We start from the raw sequence: 25,418 nt of genomic DNA, 5'->3' as shown, positions 1-25,418 counted from the left end.
TTTTTTTTAAGATTTTATTTATTTATTTGACAGAGATCACAAGTAGGCAGAGAGGAGGCAGGCAGAGAGAGGAGGAAACAGGCTTCCCGCTGAACAGAGAGCCCAATAGGGGGCTCGATCCCAGGACCCTGGGATCATGACCTGAGCTGAAGGCAGGCAGAGGCTTTAACCCACTGAGCCACCCAGGTGCCCCTCTGTCCCTGCTAGCTAGGGGACACAGGCACCCAGCTCAGAGGGAGGTTGAGGACATACCCAAAAGAAGCTATAGAAGGGAGCTGGCTGGCCATAGGAGGCTTCACTAGAGGCTTTCTAGGGGAAGAGGTACATCTAAGGTGTGACTAGAAAGAGCTGCAAATAGAAAGAAAGCAAGAATATTCCAGGCCACAGAAACTTCACATGCGAAGGCCCAAAGATAAGAGAGAGGAAGAGAAACCATCTGTGACCTGAGAGCAGCTCAGCATGGCTGGGAGGGATGGGCAGGGAGGCTGAGGCACGGATGGGCTAGGTCATGCAAGGCTTGGTCAGGCACACAAGTACATGGAGAGTTCATGTTTAGAGCTGTAGGGAGAACCTTGGAGTTCTGCGCAGGATGACATGATCAGCTAGATCCCTGCTTCAGAAAGATGGCCACAGGGCAGAGGACAGGTTGCAGATGATAGGCTGGCTCAAGAAGGATAGTGGCTTGGCTAAGAGCAGGCCAGAGAGAAGTGGATGAATTTGAGAAGGTAGAATCTGCAGGTGCCAGTGATTAGTTGGGTGGTGAGTGAGAGAGAGGAAGGACTCTGGTGCCTCCCTGGGCTCTGGCTCTGGCCTAAACAGCCAGCAGGGGAGGGAGCTGTGGGTGAGGGGTCCACGAAGAGGAGGGTAAGGATCAGGGAAAGGAGGGTTGGGGAATAAGGCTAGAAAGGTGGATTAGTAGGCGCCTGGGTGGCTCAGTGGGTTAAGCCGCTGCCTTCGGCTCAGGTCATGATCTCAGGATCCTGGGATTGAGTCTCGCATCGGGCTCCCTGCTCAGCAGGGAGCCTGCTTCTCTCTCTCTCTCTGCCTGCCTCTCCATCTACTTGTGATCTCTCTCTGTCAAATAAATAAAATCTTTTAAAAAAAGAAAAAAAAGAAAGGTGGATTAGAATGTGCTGTGTTTGCCAACGTGCGGACTGTGTGAGGAAAACCCAGGGAAGGCACGGTCTCCTTACAAATCACTGCTTTGTTACTGCTCTTTTCTTTGATACATCAGACTTCAGCCAGACCCTGGAATATAGATGGACATCTGGGAATTGTTAGATTTTAGAATAAACACTTGACAGCTTTTGCATTCCCAAAGTAGCCCATACCCAAACTGACAGTTGGGGGCTTGCTAAGGCCTGGATAAAAAAACTTGATATGAACCTCAAAGCCAATGGAGTTAATTAAAAGAGAATAGCTTTTATTTAATTTTAGCAATTCTTTCTTAAAGTATTGATTTTATTAAATGATAAGGTAAACAATAGAAACAACCTTAATCTTTCTTGACCCCAGTTTTCCCATCTGGTAAATGAAGGAAAAAGAACTGTTGATCTCAGAGTTCCCTTCCAGCTCTGAAATTCTAGCCCTATAAAATTTTTCATCATGATTTAAAAAAAAAAAAAAGGCTCTATGTGAATAAACACAGAGTACAGGGCTATCCCTTGCTGAGCCTCAAACATTTTTTAATCCAAAATTTTAATGTTGAGACTCCAACTTGTCAGATTTCCCAGAGTGTCAGTCCTCTGATGGGCATGCTATTTTTTTTTAAAGATTTTATTTATTTATTTGACAGACAGAGATCACAAGTAGGCAGAGAGGCAGGCAGAGAGAGAGAGGAGGAAGCAGGCTCCCTGCTGAGCAGAGAGCCCGATGCGGGGCTTGATCCCAGGACCCTGAGATCATGACCTGAGCCGAAGGCAGAGGCTTTAACCCACTGAGCCACCCAGGGGCCACGGGCATGCTATTATTGTTTGAAAATACTGTAACCTCTGAAGCTCTGACTGAGGGAGGAAGGGAGGGGAAGAAAAAGAAGGAAGGAGGGGAGAGGGTATGTTTCAGGTTTTCAGCGATGAATTTCCTGTACTAATGCTACCAAAACCTTAAAACCATCTTGTGTCCCATAAGGAACCCTGGTGCAATAGAAACAATAGAAAAAATAATTCCCAGTTTTGTTTGTCATAACTAACTTTACATTCTCATTTCATCCTCGAATCTCCATGATGTGGGTAGGTTAAGTTCTCTTCCTCGCTTTATATGAGGAAACAGGCAGAAAGTGGTAGAGTGACTTGTCTAAGCTTACAATTAGGAAATGGCAGTGCCAGGACTCATCTTAAGGCAGATGGGCTCTGGCCTGCTCCTGACCACTCTGTCCTGCTGTTCTCACTGCAGTTATCATAGGTATGGAGTGTTCGGCGTCAAATATTCTCCCCCGTGGTCTTTGTCAGCAGATAAATGAACTGTGTGGATAAAACTACTCTTTGGTTAACTAAACAACATATTCCACATGCCTATGGCCAGAAACAGCCGCGGTATCTTGGTTCACATCTTTGCCCATATTTTAGGCCTAGCTCTTACAATGACCAGATGACTGCCTCACTTGTGAAGTTGAAGCCTTGGCAGGTTACCTGCAAGTGTTTTTCAAGGCTGGGAGCGTGGGCCAATGAGTGTGCAGGAAAGTATTGGGTTGAGCGTAGGATTCAGGAATACCCTTTCTGCTTTTGCTCAAGGCTGAGTGGAGATTTGGTTGCTAGGTATTTTTTTCCTGTTCCCCTAAGTCCCCCACACCATTGCTGATGAGAGAGGCCCTTGCCTCTTGTGACTGCTATGTAGGTAGCTCAAGCATAAAGAAGTCATTCCTAATTCTTGCCCCAGTGGCAGTGTTATGAGGAATTGCTAGGGCAAAGGGAATGATGCTTTTGCCTGAGAACAATAGGGGCCCTACGCCTGTCCAGAACCTCAGATATAAATTGAGGGAATGCACAGAGGCAAGTACCGAAGAGAAGTGTCTTGTATTCTTGGGAACCCTCAGGCCCCCACTACTTTTGATTCAGGCCAAATAAGCACCCTACTTCCCAGGCTCTGCTTCCATCAAGCCCATCTAACATGGCCCATCCGGCCTAAATACAGTCAGTAGCAGTAGCGGAAGTACCATTTTGTATTTAACAGTTTACAAAGTGCTTTAACTTGCACTGTCTTCGTTTGATCTTCACTGTCTCATTTGTTCTTCACAAACCTGTAAAGCTAGTGATACTCACATTTTACAGAAGAAGAGGTTCAGAGAGGGCCGGAGTATAGTGGCACAGATGGCACCTATGTCAAAGTCAGCAGGCTTTCTCCTGTACTTTAGGAGAGAACGGGGGCATAAGGAAGTCTGTGTGTCCTTTCAGGGATAGGTGGCAGTAATTGCTAACCTCTGACATACATCAGAATCACCTGGGGGATGTTTAAAAAATAAAGATGCAAGGACCTTACCTCAGATGTAACATAAGAGAACCCCCAAGTCTGGGTACCTGGCATATGAATCTTAGAAAAAGAAAAGCTCCACAGTCAATTCTGGTATGCACCAAAGGTCGAAAAACTCTTGCATTCAAAGTTCTTCTAGATGTACCAGAATAGTCTAATAATAGACTATTATTTGATGGGAATGCTTTGCTTCCCATAAAGGAAAGCAAGTAAATATTCCCATGGAGAAAACAAATCTAAGATTTGGTCCCTGATCTCCAGGAATTTCTAATCTGCTTGTGGATAAGACATGTGCACAGCCACATGTACGTACACTGGTCTCCCAGTGTCTAAGACCTGAGTAGTCAGAGTATCAGAGCAGTCCCACAAGAGAGGCAGGGGGAGAACATAGAAGGAGATTTGGGCCAGTGAGGTGATCAGTTTGGCCTGAGCAAATCATTCACATGAGCAAGATGTGGGATACAAAGCTGCTCACATAGGCAGAAGCCATATCATATAGGGGTTTCCCTGCCAGGCTGAGGGACTCCAGATGAACCTTGGCACTGGATAGACTCGGGGTGGGGGGTGTTTAAAGCAGAATGTAATTAGACATGTTTTACAAACAATCCCCATTTTAATGATGAAGAAATAAGTAGATGAGGGTATTTCAGAACCCTCGCTTCCTTGGTGGAATAGATTTAGATAGTGACTCTTACTCAGATTTTGTTCTTATGCAACCAACCCTCCTTGGGGTAGAGGGATACAGTGCATACAAGTGTCCTACAGTCATGCACACAGTATTATTTACTTACTGTCAGTGAAGTCAACTGGTGAGAGTTTTCATACACCTTAACCATTTTTTGTTTCTCTCCCTACTTTCAGATAATGATACTTCATATTGGCATTTTAAAATGGGTATAGTTTGGAGACCACATTCACATAGGTTGAGGCTGTGCTGGTCTTGGAGTGAGTGATGGGAGGAGGCAACCTAATACCTCCCCAAATGGCAGCTCTTGCTTGAGACTTTGCACACACATTCACTTAATTTTCATAAGAATCTCCTGAGGCCAAGAAACTGAGGCTCAGCAAAATTCAGTAAACTTACCCAGAGTCATGCAGCTAAGAAGGGGCACAGCTGGATTTGAACCCACTTCAACCAAATGCTCCCCCCTCCCCACCATACTTCTCTACTAAGCATGCTGCTTTACCATGACGGGCACCCCTGGATAAAACTCCTTCTCCACTAGTATGCTGGTAGAGAACTAGCATGTCTGAAATCCACCGCCTTCCTTTTGTTTATTCATTCAGTAAACAAGGGAAGATGATACATCCACCTCCCTCATCAGGACATTTTTTTTAAGATTTTATTTATTTAGCTGAGAGAGAAAGATAGGGATAGTGACAGCACAAGTGTGGAGTAGAGGGAGAAGCAGGCTCCGACTGAGCAGGGAGCCCAGTGAGGACTCCATCCCAGGACCCTGCAATCATGACCTGAGTTGAAGGTAGGTGTTTAGCTGACTGAGCCACCCAGGTACCCCAGGACATTTTTTTTTTTTTAAGATTTATTTATTTTTAGAGCATCTGCGTGTGCATGGCGGGGGATGGTGGAGGCAGTGGCAGAAGGAGAGGGAAAGTGGGCGAGAGAATCTTCAGCAGATGGGGCTGGATCTCATGACCTGGAGTTCATGACCTGAACCAAAACCAAGAGTCAGACTCTCAACATTTTAAGGATATTTTAAGGATTAAAGAGATAGAATCCCTTTAAGAGTACTGGCTTATAGCTCAGCAGTACGTACATGCTAAACAGTAGGCCTTAGGGCCACTACTAGTGGCTGCTGAGCCAGGTGCTATGCCAGATGGGCTGGAGAACCAGGTGTGAGGAAGTTATGTCCCTGCCCTGGAAGAGCTCACACCCCATGGAAGCAATGACCCCCAACAAATAACGAGCATATACTGCAAGCAGGACCTCAGCTCAGACCCTGCACCTCTGAGGCTTCCCTGTTGCCTCACAGCAGAAATTTCAATGACCTGACAAGCTTGGTTCTGGAAACCATTGTGGGTCCAGGCTTCAGCTTGTCAGTAACCAGCAGTGTGTTTGGGATGCAACTTTGCCCTTTTTAAAAAAGTCAGTATTTGGTAGGATCCCTCACCTTCCAGTGCCTCACATCTCACTCACTCCTGAGAACAAGGCACAGTTCACTGTGAGTCCTCTCCAGGGCACCAACACCCTGCAAACATGCAAGCATTTCCTAGTATGAAAGCTGCCATGTTAGCTTAATTTGAGGGCACTGTTGTTCCAGGCCATGCATGGGGATTTGAGGGGAAGAATGTGGAGTGGACAGCTGTAGGTTATCAGGTTCCCAGTGGCCTGTCCTGTAACAAGGGGATGATGGTAAAACTGTCTAACAGAGGTGTTGGAGGGAGAGCCCCAGCACACCACCAATGGTGAGATAACAGGTGTAGCACATTAGGGATCTGTAAAGCACAATGCAGAAATGAGTTGCCATGAGTAAGGGTGAGGTGGGGAGGCCAGGAACTCATGAAACAGCTGGATGGACGAGAATGCCACTGTGCACACCACGTGCTGACGAAGTTCTAATGGAAATCAGCGTGGCTGGCACCAGCTTGGGAAAGGGTGGCTGAGAACAGCGTCACAGAGGTGTCGACTCAACCTCAGAGATGATGCGTATGCTGTCAAGGAGAAGAATAGGCCTACGTTCTAGGTGAGAGGCAAGGCGCGCAGAGTGGTAGGATAGTGGGCGGCGGCAAGCTGTGTAAGGGACGGTGAAGACCCTCTAACGTGAGACTCTGCCCCAAAGAGACTCTGCTCTCTGCACCTCTTTCGGATGTGCTGCCAGGGCCGGCAAGGGGATCAGCTTTGCATGGATGTCCCAGGAAGCTTTATGGGGAATTTTCCATGCATTTAGTGACTATAGATGGCAACTGCTGACAATAGTAACAGAGTAGATAAACCTTTGAGTGCCTCCTGGCCTGTATGTCCTGAGTCTTCACCACAGCTGCTTGAGATAGTGACCATTGTTATTCTCATTGGTTAGAAAGGACGCTGAGGGGCAGAGAGCTTATGTGACTCACCCCCAAGTAATTAGCTAGTAAGTGGCCAAGCTAGGGTTCCATTTCAGAGTGATCCATCCCCACAGCACAAGCCCTTAACCCAGTGGTTGTTCTTGGGAGTAGGAGATTTTTTAATGTCCCCGACCCCATTCACCTCCTTTTACCTGCTTATCTTCTGTTTGGGAGCTTTCCTTGGAAGGGTTAAACTACAGGAGAGACTGGCAAATCTCTTTGGCAGAGTGTCAGGGAAACCTGACATCTAAAAGCCAAAAGTTGAGTATTTTTGGAGCCAACCATCCTTTTGTGTGTTGGCTACTTTCTCCTAGCTACAGGTGAGTTTGTAGTAATTTGAAACATCATTCTGTGCTAGGAGACACTGGGGAATTCCTGAATAAGCTCAGAACTTGCTAATCAAAGAGGAGTGATGAGCCTCACAGAGTTCACAGCTCTGCAGGTTGGCCAAGTGAATCAGCAGAGGATGTGCAAGGTTTTACACACCTCTTCTGTGTCTGCACAGGGCTGGGAGGGGCTTGGAACAGAACCGGTCATGCCCCAAGGCAAGGAATTGAGACTAAATTCTATCAAAATGGCCCACCCAATTTTCAAACTGTTTACTGGGCAATTCCATGTGACTGTCAATAACAAATTCAAACAAACTTCAGCCTTGGGGCTAGCGTGTTGATTGCTCATTGTGTGTCCACTACTCCGAGTCTGACGTGTCTGCATTCAAGCACAGCCGTGTCAGTCAGTAGCAGGGCTGCCAAGCGCTGTAGGCAGGCGGTGATCACCCTCACTGTTTTGATTCAGTGTCTGAGTGGCTCAGTGGGTTAAGCCTCACGTCATGATCTCAGGGTCCTGGGATCCAGCCCCACTTGGGGCTCTCTGCTCAGCGGGGAGCCTGCTTCCCCCATTCTCTCTGCCTGCCTCTCTGCCTACTTGTGATCTCTCTCTCTGTGTCAAATAAATAAATAAAATCTTAAAAAAAAAAAAAAAGAAAGAAAGAAAGAAAGAAAGCTCCTTTTCACAAATTCGTAGACAGCTCTGGATCTAGAATCAAACAGAGTAGAGGTCCCGTCCCAGCCAGCTACCCACCAGCCATATGGCCTTAAGTCACTTGCTTTTCCTGTCTCCACCTTTTTTCCCCACCTGTAAAATGGTCACACTGAGACCTCAAAGGGCTTTTCAGAGGGGCTAATGACATTGTGTGATCACACTTTGTAAAAAGTACCTGCAAAATATTGGTGACGTCATTTTGTGTCATATAGGAAATGCTTCCTCCAGTGCTTGTAACACCCAACTCAGGTCCTTCCTTAGAAGATCTTCAAGTTGTAAGGATCAACCAGACATTGTGACAATGATCTGTAAATGTTTGGTGTATAAACTAAAATTAGTACCTTTCCCTCATTCTTTGGTGGAAGGGTGGAGGGAGGGAGGGAATGTCCAATTCTGTTAAAATGATCTTCCTAAAGTTCTTACCCAACCATGATTTTACCCTCTATCCTGGTGACTCATCGCATACAAGGCGTAGCTATCTAGCTTGTCTCTAGGCCTAGAGAGAGGAAGGGGGAGGATGCTTTCTAATTTGTACCATATGCAGGACTCCTTCCTCATGTACCTTTGGGCAGAGGTGAAGTACTCCACAGTGTTTGATTTAGAGTAATGGGGAAATCTGCCCTACCTTTCCTCTGGGAGCCCTAAATGTTGATTTGCCTTTGGGAGGGCAGGGGCTTCAATGAAACCTGATTTACTGCGTCGCCCTGGTACCGATTTCCTTTCACATACTCTAAAGGAAGTGCTCTGGTAATATTGGCAAAGGTTTTAAAATGTCAGCTCTGGAAATGAAACTGTACCTTGTGATGTTAGAATAATTATACCACACTGGATCTCTGATTACAGCCAAAACAACAGTTGCTAAATCCAGCTAACATGGAAAAACTGGACAAGAAGGGGAAAATTCAACGATGCCTGTGGAAAGGGTTGGTGGGACACAAAATCTTGCATTTCTGCTTGTCTGGTTTTAACTGGAACACCTTGTGGCCCCCGGCCCAGGCCCCCACCCTTTTGTTTTCTGTAGCCACAGCCCCGGCATGTTGATACTAGCTGTGGGAATTCTAGGATTTAACAATGAATTGAAAGAACTGCTTTTATCATTTCAAGTATGTGGCCCTAGGCTGAAACAGGCAAAAGAGTTTATAAAAATCTTGTTCAAAAGCAGGCTTCAGAAGAGGCTTGCCTCCAGTGTCCTCCGCTGTGGCAAAAAGAAGGTCTGGTTGGACCCCAACGAGACGAATGAAATCACCAATGCCAATTCCTGTCAGCAGATCTGAAACTGATCAAAGATGGGCTGATCATCCGGAAGCCTGTGACTGTCCATTCCCAGGCTCGGTGCTGGAAGAACACTTTGGCCCCCTGGAAGGGCAGGCATATGGGCATTGGTAAGAGGAAAGGTACTGCCAATGCTCGAATGCCAGAGAAGGTAACTTGGATGAGGAGGATGCGAATTCTGCGCCAACTACTCAGAAGATATCGTGAATCTAAGAAGATTGATCGCCACATGTATCACAGCCTGTACCTGAAAGTGAAGGGTAACGTGTTCAAAAACAAGCGGATTCTCATGGAACACATCCACAAGCTGAAGGCAGACAAGGCTCACAAGAAGCTACAAGAAGCTTCTGGCTGACCAGGATGAGGCTGGCAGATCAAAGACCAAGGAGGCTCGCAAGCACCATGAAGAGCAGCTTCAGGCCAAGAAGGAGGAAATCATCAAGACTCTGTCCAAGGAGGAAGAGACCAAGAAATAAAACTCCCTCTCTTTTGTCTGTACATAGTGGCCTCGGCAATAAGACAGATCAGTCATTCAATAAAACAAACTTTTATCTGAAAAAAAAAAAAAAAAAAAAGCATTTGAAGCATTCTCTGTTTTTCTCACCCATGTTTCTCCATCAGAAGGAGCCCCACACCTTTCCCTGTTCTGTGTACCCTATTTTTGATGATCTGCCTGGCAGGCTTCCCCCTCCCCCTCATTTAACAGAGGGTAAAGCAGGCATTTCCTTCCACCCATTGGTAGAGCAGCCCATTCCACTGCATGGCACCACCAGGGAAATCTGCATCAAAGAGCTGAAAAATGGGATTAGGGTTTCCCTGACTGTGGCATGTTAGAGAACCAGAAAAGTGCCCTATAATAAAATGGTGGCAGCTGCTGCATGTTTCTCCAAAAAGTGGAAGAATTCTAATAAAGGATGTGCAGTCTGTTCTTATGGCCACCAATAAATACCATGCATTCTGAGTCCATAGCAGACCGCCCCCCTCCCCATTATCCTGTCATCTTTCAGGTGAGGGTACCTACTCTGTACATTATTAAGAACACAGCTCCCTATCAGTGGGCAAATGCTTGAAACAACGCAGCAACAAGCCCACATTCTGTGTTGTCCCCAGCTGCTTCAGGATTGAGGATGGAATTTAGGCACATTTATTCCTCCATTCAAATCTCACATTAGCTATTTCCAGAGGAGTAGGAAAAAAGTGCCGCTCCTCCTTGTTCTGAGTGGTTGACTTCGTGCAGAAGAGATTTGCAGTAAATCCTCGGTGGGATTTGTTTCTGCCTTGCCCTGGTATTTGGTAGGTGCTCACTTGTTTGTTGATGGAGCATCTTTTATGCAGCCGGAATGAATATCTAGTTATAAACTTTTTTTGAAGCAGAGGACTAGGGACTGAGAAACTCTGTAGCCTTTGTTTCCTCACATGTAAAATAGATTCACCCCTCACAGGACAATTTGAGAATCTATAGTGTTACTGTGCAACTTGACAAGCCTCGTTGGAAGGAAAAATGGTTTGTCCGACTCACAGAACACCTCTATCCTCTAAATTTGTAGATGTCCACACTGAGCCGTTCTCCGGTTCTCTCTGGACACAGCCTGTGTGTCCTGCAAATCAATCTTACTCTGACGCTGTCTGCCCGGAGGCAGGTTAAGGGCTCAGTCACACAGGACTGACCTTCCACCACACGCCCTCCTTAAGGTGCCACTTGCAAGTAGTAGATCCCCAAGTTACGCACATTCTGACCTGGCTCACAGATTAGGGATTCCTATGACCCCCTCCCTGGTTTCAGTGATTTGCTAAAGCATCTCCCAGAACTCAGGAAAACAGTTTACTTACGAGTTGCTGGCTTATTATTTAAAAAATAGAACTCAGGGGTTCCTGGGTGGCTCAGTTGGTTGAGTGTCTGACTTGGTCTGCTCAGGTTGCAATCTCAGGGTCATGGGATTGAGCCCTGTGTCAGGCACTATGCTGCTTGGGACTCTCTGCCTCTCCCTCTCCTTCCACCGCTCCCCCTACTCTTGTTTTCTCTCTCTTTCTAAAATAAATAAATAAAATCTTTAAAAAAAAAAAAAAAGAATTCAGGAAAAGCCAGATAGAAGAGACCATAGGGCAAGGTATGCGGGAAGAGTTGTGGAGCTTCTGTGTCCTCTGCCACCTTCCCAGCACCTGCGTGTGTTCAATCCTACAGGTCTCCAAACCCCATCCTTTAGGGGTTTTTTATGAAGCATTTGTTATGTAGGCATGATTGATTATTGATTATTGATTATTAATTAAATCTCCAGCTCCTTTCCCCTCCCCCAAGGGTGGCAGATGGGGTTGAAAGTTTGGTCTTTCTAGGGACCAGCCCCCATCCAGGAGCCCACCAAGGCTCATCTCATTAGAACAGAAGATGCTTCTGTCACCCAGGAAATTCCAAACATTTTAGGAGCTGTAGCCAAAAGCCACAGACAAAGACCAAAATATGTATTTCTTTTTTGTTGGTGGTGTTTATCCATTTGTTTATTTATGTACTAAAAAAATATTTACTGAATCCTTCCTTTGGCTGAGACTCTGACTAGGTACTAAGGGCACAGGTGAAAGTTCAGGAAGTTTCCAGGCTAATCATCTCATTCACACTTTTTCTTCCTCAATAAAGCTGTCAGCTTTTATCCTCCAGACCTATTTTCTTATTTAAGTTCCCCAGAACTTTCTAGGGCAAACAAGATCCACTCATTTCCCTTTCTCCATGAAGCTTTCCCAGACTGAGCGAGATTCTGCATTTCAGTTTCTCCAACTATAAAATAAAGCCCAAAGGGAGTTAACAATATTTCCAAAAATTCTTCTGAAGTTAAAGCAGAAAATAAAAAAAGACTTTATACCTGTTGGGAAAAATTTACCAAGCTGGTGACACTTTACTGTCAGCTCTAAGATGTGTTCGTTTGGAGAAGTTCTTTTGTTTTGTCTTTTTGTTAATTTACTGTTTTTTAATAACAGCTTTACTGAGATATAATTCACATGTCCTACAACTGACCAACTAAAAGTGTACAATATTTAGTATTTTCACAGAAAATATTGTGCAACCATCCCCACAATCAGTTTCAGAACATTTTCATCACCCTAAAAAGAAATGCACACTTGTTGGCAGCCACTCAACTCTTCTTTACTGATATATTTCTTACTATACAAAGTAAATATCGTACTCAGTAAACCGTAGAATTCTGTGCCAATACAGATTGATTATTGCTGCTCTTTTTTTCCAAATTCATAGGCAGAGAGTAAGATTCTGTAACCTTGAACCATACCCTCCTTGTTTTTAAACTCCCAACTTATAAACAATGAGATTTTAAAATAATGTCCTGATTCCTTCTGTTACATTTTTGAAATTGATTTTTATTGGTTGTTGTATGTTGCTTATATGTCCAACAACATTGTTGTCCTATCTCATTAGTTTTCACAGTTTGTCTGAATATCCTTTTATTATTTACTATTTATTTTTAAAGGGTTTATTTTTTTAAGTAATCCCTTTACCCATCATGGGGCTCAAACTCAGAACCCCTGAGATCAAGAGTTGCAGTCTCTACCAACTGAGCCAGCGAGGCACTCCTGAAATTCCTTTCAGATTCTCCACATAGACTGTCGTACCTTTTTTCAACCAACAGTAGTTTGGGCTCTTCTTCTTCCATTTGTATACCTCCTTACTTTTTCTTGTTTTATTTCATTTGCTAAGGCTGCCAAAATAATGTTGAATCAAAGCACTAACAGCAGATTTCCTTGAATTGTTCCTGACTTTACTTAGAATGCTTTTCAAGTATTACTATTTTCTATGATATCTGCTGTAGGTTTTATTAGATTAAGGAAGCTTCCTTTTGTTAACAGATTTGCCGTTTTGCTAAAATTGTTGAGGGGATGTTAACTTTTCCTGATCTACTAAGATGTTTAAATTTTTTATCCTTTTATAAAAATGAGAAATGTGGTATACTAAGATACTAGGTTTGTTTGTTTGTTTGTTTGTTTGTTTGTTTTTTATGTTGAGCTATCTTAGCATTCCTGAGACACTCTCATTCTCCTCCACCTGTCCCTGAATAACTATCTCCTGTAGTTAAGAATTTGTATTCCTGGGAACTCCTGGGGTATTGGTGACACTGGATTATTTTTCATGTTATACAGACACCTCACATTTATCACTGTGTACCAGGACTGGGTGGGAAGGAACACAGGCATTCGTGTTTGTAGGCGCAATTGTTAAGAGTGTAGGACCCTACAGAGTTTATTTAGGAAGCAAACATATCAAAGTTTGAGAAACTTATGTCCTAGAAAGGACTTTAACTGCAGTGGAAACAGTACACTGCCTTCCTGCTTTAGGATTTCTCATCCTTATCTATGCAGAAATGCAATAGGAAGTGATTTGGTACATATTCTGTTTCTGTGCCTATCTGTGTGAATCATTCAGTCTTCCCCACTTTGCCTGTTGCTTGAAGGCCTACAGTGCGTTCATTTCTACTTCAGTTATGGGCTTGCTATCACCTTCTCATTTGGGGGACCATATGTGCAGCAAAGTAAATAAATACTTCAATGAAGAAAGGTTCTGTTTACCATTCTAATTTCACAAGACAGTGTTTTCTATATTGAATCCTGTTTTCAACCCATAAGAATATTGACTTCATTCACCCCATATCTATTGACACTGCTGTTAAATCAGCCAGTGGCAGCCCCTGCTGATGTGTCCAGGTATATCCAAGTTTCAATGGCGCGTACCTTACAGAAGCATAAGTCAACTCTCCTGCCTTCCGGGAGTTTAGAGTTAGTCATTTATTATCACTAATATCTACTGAGTCAGATGGCTGTGTACCTCCTTTGTGCTATTCACCAGCAGAGTCCTGGAGAAGACTATAGTACAGAAGGCTGGTCTCTGACATCATAGTGTAACATCAAGTCCAGTAGGAGGGACAATACAAAGTGCACATAGAAAAATGTTAAATAACAGAAATTCAACTGAGTATATTTTAAAGATCTGATTGGCTTTATTGAGTGATTTATGAATCAGACAGCCTCTGTATTGAATTGCAAAAAAGGAAAGGTTTTTAAAAGAAGAGAGGAAATGGAAAAAAGGAAATTATTAGCAAAAAATACATTGTTTTAGGCAAGAATGTCCTCTTCAGGGGAATGAAAAGGGTTCTATCAGCAGATTACCTCTGCATGCTAACCAGGGTTTTCCATATTGACTGGTTAAAAGGTCCCATTTAGGGGGAGGTTGTAACTGCACTTAAGTTGGGTATGAAGTCTTAGTTTGCTGATGTGGGGCTTAGTGGAAGTGACTCCATTTCAGATCTGTTGTTTCTTTTTGATAAAAGTTAAAAGCAACATTGCAAGAATGAGGTCAGAAATCAAGGACACAAGAGAAGTCATACGTAGAATGTTGTTGAACTCTCATAACTACATAAACCATCAGATGTGGGGGCAAGAGAGGTGGGAGAAGGCTTTTTGCAGAACAGATAGGAATTGCAGAGGTGGGCCTGGGGGACATTGTGGTGAGAAAAATACTCCCTTGGAAGCAGGGAATGGTACATCGGGTGACAGTGGGAACCATCTAGCATAGCTAGGCAAGAGGGCATGTGAACCAGGTGGAAGGAAAAGGGTCATGTTCTGGGACAATGAAAAGCCAGCCTGGGTAAGGAGTTTGTATTTCCCCCTAAGAACATTGGGGCAGAGGTGGCTCTGTGACATTGTCACCTTCAGACACCAGCTGTCTCCCCTGCTCTTTGCCCTGTTCTTACCCTCACTATGGCTGATGAGAGAGAAGGAGCCTGAAGCCTTTTCTCATACTCGCTCCTTTATAATTAGAAAGTGGTGGAGAAGATGTGTCCTTGGCATTTGTGGCTCTGCCTCTTGCTCTGGCTGGGGAGATGGGGGTGGTTAGAGGCAGGCCTGAGGACCACACGGCCCATGCAGAGAGAGCCAGCACAGATGTGCTGTATGTAACATCCTTCCCACCTCAGCAGACGTGACTAAACAAACTGTCTGCTCTGAACAGTTCATCCGGTTGTCAGAGCCACTCACAAGGCGAGCAAGGCCTCGCAAGCAGCAACACGTTCTCCGTAGCAACGCTCCTGGGTGTGTATGTGTGCGTGTGTGGACTTCCTTCTGTTGAGCACATTGCCAGCCGATGTGTTGAACACACTAAGATAAACTTTGAAGGAAGTGCAACATTTTGAATTTAAAGAGACACAGTGACCTGCGTTATGTCTTCCCAGAAGTTACTTCCAGAAGAACGGCTTTAGTTGGTTTTCTGAGAAACTTGGATGCTGCATTGGGAAGTAATGATTTGCTCTAGTTGAAAACAGGCCAGAAAAATCAAATTCTTTCCAACTAGTACCCAACCTGGACATCATGAAATCATGAAATGTGCTCCCCTCCTTTGCCTTCCTAACTCCCCATCCATCGGTGACCTCCATTTAGTCATGATTGTTCTCTCTCCGGTTCTCCTTAATAACGACTAGTAACTCATTTGTTTTATTCTTTATTTTTAAAAAAAATTTTTATTAACATATAATGTATTATTAGCCCCAAGGGTACAAGGTCTGTGAATCGCCAGGTTTATACTTCACAGCACTCACCATAGCACATACTCTCCCCAATGTCCATAACCCAACCACCCTTTCCCTACCCCCCGCCCCCAGCAACCCTCAGTTTGTTTTGTGAGATTAAGAGTCTCTTATGATTTGTTGCCCTCCTGATCCCATCTTGTTTCGTTTATTCCTTTCCTACCCTCTAAACCCCCTACATTGCCTCTCAACTTCCTCATATCAGGGAGATCATATGATAATTGTCTCTCTTCGATTGACTTATTTTGCTAAGCCCAATACCCTCTAGTTCCATCCATGTCATTGCAAATGGCAAGATTTCATTTCTTTTGATGGCTGCATAGTATTCCATTGTGTATATATACCACATCTTCTTTATCCATTCATCTGTTGGTGGACATGTCGGTTCTCTCTATAGTTTGGCTGTTGTAGACATTGCTGCTATAAACATTCGGGTGCACATGCTCCTTCGGATCACTACATTTGTATCTTTAGGGTAAATACCCAGTAGTGTGATTACTGGGTTATAGGGTAGCTCTATTTTCAACTTTTTGAGGAACCTCCATACTGTTTTCCAGAGTGGCTGCACCAACTTGCATTCCCACCAACAGTATAGGAGGGTTCCCCTTTCTCCGCAACCTCGTCAGCATCTGTCATTTCCTGACTTGTTAATTTTAGCCATTCTGACTGGTGTGAGGTGGGATCTCACTGTGGTTTTGGTTTGTATCTCCCTGATGCCGAGTGATATGGAGCATTTTTTCATGTGTCTGTTGGCCATCTGGATGTCTTTGCAGAAATGTCTGTTCATGTCTTCTGCCCATTTCTTGATTGGATTACTTGTTCTTTGGGTGTTGAGTTTGATAAGTTCTTTATAGATCTTGGATACTAGCCTTCTATCTGATATGTAGTTTGCAAATATCTTCTCCCAGTCCATCAATTGTCTTTTGGTTTGTTAACTGTTTCCTTTGCTGTGCAAAAGCTTTTGATCTTGATGAAGTCCCAATAGTTTATTTTTGCCCTTGCTTCCCTTGTTTCATTCTTTAAAATGAGGATGCCTTTCTCCCTATGGTGGCCCCTCCCCCCTGGGGAGTGTGGAGTTCCTTAGACCCAGCTTCACCTCCCTCAGCCCCCTGCTCTCAGCTAGTAGGTCACAGTCAAGACTAAAACCCGGCTGTTCCGATCTGGGCCTGGCACTCAGGGTGCAGGGGCTGTGCATAGTCCCCAGCCAATGCTAGGGTTCTGGGGGAAGCAAGGAGGAAGAACATGAGGTTGGGAACCTAGGCCTGCTGTCCTGCCTGAGAGGTGGGAGGACTTGGGGACCGGAGGGGACCTCCCCTCACTTCATGCTTCTCATTTACTTACCTCTCAGCCTGTGTGTGTAGCCTGCATGGTGAGGCAAATACCTTCCTCACAGGGACACCCCACCTCCATGCACCAGGCCTTTGCTGGATGGCACTGAGTGTGTCACCCTTTTGTAATCCTCCTTAAGCCCAAGCAACAGTCACATGGTCTACAAGTTTGTGTGTCAGCTTTCACTAAACTTCACAAGTTTATGACAGCACAGCATTTTGAAGCTTCTTAAATAGCCAAAACTAGACTGATAAGAATAGTAATAACAGCACCTAACATGTATTGAGTGCCTATTGTATGCCAAGCACTCTTCCAAACACTTTGCTGGCATTATCCAGTCAATCAGTTTAATTTAATCATCACATTCAATTATTTGATTTTCCCCAGAATCATCCTGTAGGAAGCAACAACTTATTAAGACTTAGGGCAAGATGGCATGTCACACCTGCAGACAGACAAGTGCATCCCTGAGCCTCCTGTGCTGGGCAGCGTGCAGGCCTGTAGGCGCTGGTGTGGTGGGGGTGGTGAGGGGTGGGGCAGGGTTCCTGCCCTCAGAGAGCTTGAGAAGCAAAATGATAAGGAGAGAATTGACACAGTGTGGTCCGTTCTTTTATGCCTTCATTCCACAAGCATTCGCGGACGCCAACTTGCTGCTGTATGTCTGGTTTATGATTACTGAGCCGTTACTAGCACTGCGTGAGAGCTGCAGGCATGCCACAGCCCCTGGCCTGGAGCATGTCATCTGCAATGAGTAAACCAGAGGTGCCCTGTGCTGGACCCCCAGGAGAGGAAAAGGACAGAGGGTTGGGCCTGGGAGGATGAGCCAGAGGTACAGAGAGGGAGATGGAATGGGTAGCGGAGAACACAGGCCCCTCTCCTCTCTCTCCTCTGCTCCCCAAGTGAGCAGTCACACCATCTCCCTGTGGGCTGAGGATGGATCTAGGTAACATAAGAGTGGTGTTTTACCGCCATGCCCAGCAGGCAGGAAGAACAAGCTTGGTTATTAATAGAGTAAAAGTGTTCTGACAGAGGCCCTGAGTTTTATTCATTTGTCTGTATGCCATCCCCTATCCCCCAGTGTTGGAATTGGCTCCTACAATCTGGGTACCCAAGTGCTAAGCTGGAGGGTTTCCCAGAAGGGTGGAAAAGAGGAGTAGGTCCAGCCTGAGAGGGGAGGGCTAGAGGAAGGTCCCCAAGATAGGAACAGTCTAGAGGGGTGCCTTTGTGCAGGCTTAGTGCTCTGCACCCAGAGTCCCTGACCTCAAGCCCCCCAGACCCCAGGGACGCCTGGGGCCATGATCTGCCTGGAATGGTCTCTCTCTGGTGGCCACACTGGGCTGTTGTCCCCCAGCCCTACAATCCGGGCTCCTTTCATCGTCATGGTGCATGTGCATTTAAACTCAGCAAGACCCATGCCAACGAAAACAAAGAAAATGATCTCTTAGCGGTTATTTATATTGTAAACCTTCTCTGGAGTGACTTTCTTCCTAGTTCAGCTTGCAGTAATTTATTAAGAAAGATAAAGTGAATTTTAAGTGTGATTTTAAAAAGCTAGGCCCATACACGAGTTTGCTTTGTGTTATTCTTCTGCTTGGGTTTGATGCTGCTCCCAGTGTGAACTTTCATTTACCTCCTTCTCAGGGTAGTTTGGGACCACTGAGAAGTGCCCCATTCACTGAAAATAGTCACCCTTTACATAAATACATTGAAGCAGAAACTCTTTTCTAAAATGACTGAAACTGTCATTAAAAATTATTTTCAGAGAAAGATGGTAAGGAAGACACGGAGCTGATTCTTCAAAGATTTTAGCTTTTGAATCCATAGTTGTTCCTTTGTTCTTTGTTAACCAGAATGCAGCCTTGTGGACTTCATCCCTGGTGTTTATCAACAAACTAAAAAAGAAAAAGAAAAAAGGAAAGAAACTAGAAGCAGAAAACACTGAATTGTTTATAAAGTGGATTTTTTTTTTAAATGTTGTTGGGTTTTGTTTTTTTTTTTTTTTTTTAAGATTTTATTTATTTGAGAGTGAGTGAACAAGCAGAAACCCAGGTAAGGGCAGAGGAAGAGGGAGAAGCAGACTCCCTGCTGAGCAGGGGCTTCTTGATCCCAGAACTTGGCTGGGATCATGACAGGAGGTAAAAGCAGACACTTAACCAACTGAGCCACCCAGACACCCCAAGAATGTATTTATGAAGAAAAATTGAACTACGCTTCTTTTCTGCTCTTAAAATTTTAAGTTCTTTCAAGTTATGGCAATTTTTAAAAACTTGCATTGTATCTTAAGGTCCAGGTTTCCCATCATCAGAAATGTGTAGCCACAAAGGAAAACTTGAGAATTACAGTATTTCTGAGCAATCTGGGCTGGAAAAGTACTGACCAGAGAGGATAACCTCAGGCTGGGGCCCTTGGGCTCCGCATCTTCTCCTCCCTCCTAGTGAAAATCTGCATGTCTAACCTGCGGGCATGGTTGTCCCCTTCTGCGGGGCCGTGTGTCCTCTTCACCTGTAGCTGAGGATGTTCAGTCTGAACAAAAAGGAACTTGGGATTCTAACAACACACAGTGAAAAGCTTCTAGAGTCTTAACACGGCCCTTCTGCTGTAAGTTGGACTTTACCAATTCTGCGGCAGCAGGCAGATGTTCCGCACAAGCATCTATATTTAGGTGTGGGCATGAGATTGCCAAGGTAAAGAACGGCATGGTTGGTGTCACTTCAGCATGCTTTTTGTCTTGGAACAGAGGCCCTGTGTTGCCCCAGGGGCTGAACACTTGCACAGAGGAGAAGGCCTCTGCCCAAAGCCTAGGCAGTTTGGAAGGCAGCAGAGCCCTTCCTGAATGACTGTCCTTCATGCTGGGTGGTTACGTGCTGCCAGGCAGGGACTGCACACTGTGCTTTCCTATTTGCTGTCCTTAAGGGAGCTGCTGCAATGCTTTGTTAGCAGGGCGGTGGTCAAGCCCTAAACGACCCAGCCATGTCCGGTCGGTCATCACCTCTCAGAAGCAGATGTTCTTTAACCCACAGCGGGAAGCTGCTCTCACCTGGCTCTGTCTCTTGTGTTGCTCAGCATCTGGGGGGACAGAGCCCCAGTCACTGCTGGCTAGCACGTACCTGGCTGCCTTGGGACCTCTGTAGTGTCCTTCCCACCCCACAGTGGCTCAGCTGAAGCAACCTTGCACTCGCCTCAGCAGGCCTTACCCAACCAGTAGCCCGGACACTTCTCCCTGGTTTGGACCCTTGCCCCAGAAGCCTTGCTTGCCTTGCTTTCCTTACTTCCTGACAGTGATCTGCACCTCAGCTGACCTTCAGTCCTCTTCCTAAACCTCCTCACCCAGTGCCTTTGTTTTCCTGTGTTGCCCAGCTCTGCTTTCAATTCATACCCTTATTCACTTGTTGATCACCTCCTCCTCTGTAAAGGGCCAAATGATTTCTTCCTTGACTGCCTTACTTGGAGTCCTCCCTCTCAGGAATTCCTGAGGAATGTTCCATCCTTTGGGTTCTAGACCCAGACCATCCCATGCAGAGCCTCAGCTTAGCCTCTAGCCCTCTGCTCCGTCAGGCTCAGAACAATCCCCTGGGCCCATCTATCAGAAATCCTGTGTAGTGTAATCCAAGGTGCATATCATTTTCCTGGGCAGATTGCAAGCTGCCGGGTCAAGGATGGGGAGTGAGGGGTATCTCATCTTAACCATCTTTGTGTCCCTAGTGATAACTACTACTATGCCCAAGACCCTAGCATGGACCCCCAGCTTCTGTCAACCTGGAAGTCTCCTGCATTGGCCCCTTCCAGAGCAGGTGGAGGAGCATGTGCCGAACAAGAGGAGGTTCAGAGCAAACCTCCTTTTGTAGGTGTGTGGAGGTGATGATGGGACAGTGGCCTTGATTGGGGGCCCTCGGGCCAGACTGAGATGACTGCTATAAACCCAGCTCTTCAGGTGGATATGGCATTTGAGGTCCAGGCCCCCTCTGCAGACGACTTGGCCCTACCAGTTTCCGAATATCCAGGTCCAGGCTCTTTGGCACAGAGGTTGGGGGAGTCCAGGATGAGGCTGGGCTTTGCCTCCTGGAAGAGCTGTGTGCTCTGTCATGCCTTCCAGAGTACTTTGGAACTCCCCTGGACCAGGGCTCCTGCTAGGCTTATATCCTCACTCTCATAGTAAAACACATCAGTCCTTTTTTAAGAATTTTTGCGTAGCCCACAAAAAATGAGCCCCAAAGCTTATCATCTTCAGAGGGAAAAAGTGGTTCCATATGGATGAGCAGAGTCCCCTGCCAAACCACTCTCGGGCCTGGCCACCAAGCCTGGCCATGGGCTGGACCTGCATTCTCAGGTTCAAGAGGGGCAGAGCCTCAAGACAGGCCAGTGGGATAGCGAGATTTCCCCTCTCTGCTGAGTAGGTCAGAGCTAGCCAAGCCAGTAGGGAGAGTTTGGAAGGACTGCCTCCCCCAAGGGCCCACGGGAGCAGGACTGGAGCAGAACTGAGAGCCTTCGGGTGGGTTTGAAAGAGCTCATTAGGGACAAATTAGGGAGGGAAAGAACTGTCTTTAAGGACTGCTCCTAGGGAGTATGGCCATCTCCTCATAAGCCCTGAGCTGGCCCACAGAGCCCCCAACCCATGTGGCCTCAAGAAAGTGTGCCCACCCCGTTGCATCAGTGGTGATCATCAACACAGACTCCTTTTGTTCCATCCTACCCATGGAGCCTGGATTACAGAGCAGGTCAGTGCCTTCCCAGGACCTTCTCTGGGACTGCAGAGGAAGAAAGCCAAAACTTCCATTTCCCAAGGAAAGTGCCGAGTTTCACACACACCTAGGGAGGATGTTTGTGTTCCATGGAGGTCATTGCCCTTGTTTTCAGAGTAAACCTCAGTGTGTGTGCACTCCAAAAGGGGGTGTCCGTGGAGAAGGTTCCCTCTCACTTCTGTTTTCACAGGCATGGACCTACCCTGAGCCCATAGCTCTGACCTAGGAGAGCCAGGGACCACCCTGGTAGTTTAGGGTTCTAGACCCAGCTCCATCTATGACCTTGCTTAGCCCATGTCCTTTTCTCTGGGCTTCAGTTTCACCTTCAGTAACACCGGGAGCTGAACCTGACACATGTAAGGTCGTCTCCAGCTCTGTTGTTTTAGGATTCTGATCTTCGATATTTATGAATATTCTGATTATCCCTCCAAGATATATTGCAGATATGCACTCTGGCACGTTCCATGATCATGTTACTTCTTGCCTAAGTTCAGTGGTTTAGAAGAAGCCCAGACCCTTCACTGTGGACCGTGTGAAGGAAGTCTGTCCTCCTTGTGTTCCTCTGTCAGCCCTGCCCTCTCCAGTTGCAGGTCTTGCTCCTGTTCTTTCTTCCACCTACAGCCACCCTGCCTCTGCCCTTTGATGGGCTGGCTCCTTCTCACCTTCAGATCTCAGCTGAAATGTCACCTCCAAGAGGCTCTACTCAAAATCCCTATCTAAACTCAGGGCTCCTCTGTTTTTCCACATCTCACTCTGTGTTTATTTTTCCTTCATGGTACTTAAATGTCTTGGAGCTCTTTTCTTAGATCTGGTTATGTGTTTGCCTCTTGTTTGCCTGCATTAGAATGTGGGCTTCACACAAGCAGGAACCCCCAGGACTAAGGGCCTTCCTTCTCTATCCTGATCAGCTACTTAACACCCAGCACCTAGCATAGTCCCTACTACACAGCAGCCATCCCATAAATGTTTGTTGAGTGGACACATGGTTGAAGGGATGGGTACCCCTCCGTATGAAGAGCTCTGTTCCTCCTGACCACTCAGGCCCCATATTCCCTCAAGGATCTGGATATAGCAGAAAAGGGGGGTTATAAAACAAACCAAATGTCCGTTACAAAGCCCTTAATCAGTAGCCAGGAGGTGTTTTCACTCCCCACTCTGCTTTTCGCTCCTGCAGGCTCATGCAGTTGGACCAGACGCCTTGCACATTTCCTAAGGACCTGCTCAGTGCCAGGTTCCGGGTTAGTGCTTTCCAGTCATTATTTCATTTACCCTTGGTGACCTTTGTGAGTTTGATGATAGAAACTGAGTCTCAGAGATTAAGTCTCCTTGCCTAAGATTGCAGAGCTAGAAAGCAGTAGAACCTTGCCAGCGGTCTGGTGCTGTTTCCTTCACACCCCATGTCACTGAGCCAAGCCACTTCCTATACATCGCAGGGGTCCAGGAACGGTACCAGGCCTGGGAAGCCTGGCAGGTCCTTGTGACTTCACACTGCTTTTATGGTCCTCCTAGCTCGGGGAAACATGCGGCCCGGGCAACTGACATCCCTGTGTTTCATGGGAGCCTCAGGTAAGGACTTGGCAATTCTAGAGCCCCAGTGTGCTATAGAGCATGGGGGTTGTGTCAGGATTCGTGATAATGGAAAGCCTAGGGGATGGGTTGGGTGATGCTGTCCCCTCCGAGGTGACTTGTGGCCATTTCAGGAAGGCCTTTCTGAAGGTCAGCACAGGCGGTTTCATACAGCTGCCAGCCCTTCAGGGTACAGTTCTCTTGGTCAAACACCCCCATGGAGCCTCAAAATAGACCAGTGCTCAGAATATAAAGTGCTCAGAAGGGTGCCTGACTGCCAGAAGGTGCGGTGGAGAAGAGAAGACAAGGCATGGAAGCACAGACCTGGGTTTGAATCCTAGCTCTGCTCTTTCCTGGCTGTATGACCCTAAGCAAGTCATCTGTTCTCTCTGAGTCCTATTTCAATATAACGCAGAATCAGCATTTAATAATTCTTGTGCCCGAGTGAGTGAGTGAATAACATCTAAGACATCCTCATCCTTGAGGGGACAACAAAAAAAGAGGAAATAGCTTTGTGTTATTTTCAGCACGGAGAGCTTTTTTTAGGGTATTATAGGAGATAGATTACCCACAACTTCCAAAAGCTTCTCAAAAAATGTTAATGATATGAACAAGGATTTTTTTTTTGCTTCAGGTTTAAAAGTTGTGTTCTCAGCAATTTTAAACAAATAACAGCACATATGCATTTGTTTGCCCTGTCAGGCACTCTTCTGAGCACTTTATATTCCGTTTAATTATCACAACCCTATAAGGGAGGTACAGTTTGGGCTTTGTTGTTGTCATTGTTGTCATCTTATTATTGTCAAAATCATCATCATCATTATTATTATTATGCTCAATTAGCCAACATATATACATCATTGGTTTTGATGTAGTGTTCAATGATTCATTCGTTGTGTATAACACCCAGTGCTCATCACAATGTGCTGTGCTTTGTTTTTGGTTTTGTTTTTTTAAAATATTTTATTTATTTATTTGACAGAGATCACAAGTAGGCAGAGAGGCAGGCAGAGAGAGAGAGGGGAGGAAGCAGGCTCCCGCTGAGCAGAGAGCCCGTTGTGGGAGTCGATCCCAGGACCCTGAGATCATGACCTGAGCTGAAGGCAGAGGCTTTAACCCACTGAGCCACCCAGGCGCCCCTGTGCTTTGTTTTTAAGATGAGAAAAACAGGTACAGAGAGATTAAGCAAGTTGCCCAAGGTCACAGAGCTAGCAAGTGGCAGAGCAGGAACACCATCCAGGAAGTCTGACTTCAGAAGCAGAGCTCTTAGCTCCTGGGCTAAGCGATTTAATGTTGCTTGACAACTAAAAAAGAATCCCAAGCAGGATGCATGATGAGAGAAGGCGTGCCATTTAGCTGAAGAAGCAAGAAACACTAGATTGTAATGATTCTGTTTCCCCCTTAAGAGACTGGGAAGCAGTCTCTTCTAGGTAAAATGTCTGGGAAACTGAAAGGGTAGAAATGGGGTTCCCCTTTAGGATTGCCAACCCTCTGCCATTTTGGAAAGGACAGTATTCCTCTTTTATGTCTTGGGGAACTATTATAAAGATGCATTTATATTCTGTGAACTGCCCCTTTTAGCTATGTTTCTTTCTTTTTTTTTTTCTTTGCTGAATTTTTAAAAGATCATATTCCTTATAATTATTTATTGTAATTCACTACAGTAAAATGTATGTAAAAGTGTACATTTCTATGGGTTTTGACAGCCTTACACATCTTCACACACTTTTACACACACCTTTACACACACCTTATACACAACATTGCACCACCACAAATAGGGACAATTTCTATCACTCCAAAAGGCAAAGATTTCCCTGGGGCCCTTCACAGTCAGATCCCACCCAGCCCACATCCAAGGGTCTGCTTTCTGTCATTATAGATTCCATTGTATTTTCTAGGGTTCCATACAAATGAAACCATATTTTTCTTTTATCTTTTATTTTTAAAATTTATTTTTGTCAAGATATAATTGACATAGCACACTGTATGAGTCTAATGTGTACTATGTTAATTTGATACTTTGTTATATGGCAATAAGTACCACCTTAGTGTTGGCCTCTACCAAGTTACAGCTGCTTCTTTCTTATGGTGGGAAAAGTTAAGATCTAGTCTCTTAGCAGCCTTGAAGTGTATAACATAGTATTGTTGACTATAATCACTGTGCTGTGCATTCGATCTCCAGGACTCATTTATCTACTGATTGCAAGTTGGTACCCTTAAACCACAACTCCCTAGTTTCCTCACCCCCCAATCCTCTGGTAGCTACTATTGAGTTGGGCTTTTTTTAGATTCCACGTATCAGAGGAACATACGCATTTGTCTTTCTCCAACTTATCTCGTTTAGAATAAAGCCCTCAGGGTCCAT

The 25,418-nt window shown here is 45.4% G+C and overlaps 1 protein-coding gene across 23 annotated transcripts in view; it reads left to right on the top strand.

Annotated features, from left to right (window-relative positions):
- ATG7 (autophagy related 7) overlaps positions 1–25,418 on the top strand; it is a 243,135-nt gene that overhangs the window by 202,202 nt on the left and 15,515 nt on the right. For 10 of the 23 annotated variants that reach the window (XM_082749212.1, XM_082749189.1, XM_082749213.1 and 7 more), the window contains one exon: positions 8,413–9,147. The exons of 11 other annotated variants lie outside the window; for them this stretch is intronic. In XM_082749212.1, coding sequence (XP_082605338.1) covers positions 8,413–8,610 — 198 coding nt within the window. In that variant the 3' untranslated portion in view covers positions 8,611–9,147. Of the gene's footprint in view, positions 1–8,412; positions 9,148–22,658; positions 22,723–25,418 lie in introns of those variants that run through there. 2 more of the 23 variants (XM_082749190.1, XM_082749191.1) reach the window with 1 other exon arrangement.

The sequence above is a fragment of the Mustela nivalis genome (assembly GCF_964662115.1).
Source record: "Mustela nivalis genome assembly, chromosome: 1".
NCBI lineage: Eukaryota > Metazoa > Chordata > Mammalia > Carnivora > Mustelidae > Mustela > Mustela nivalis.
This window is presented reverse-complemented; position numbering and strand designations above follow the sequence as displayed.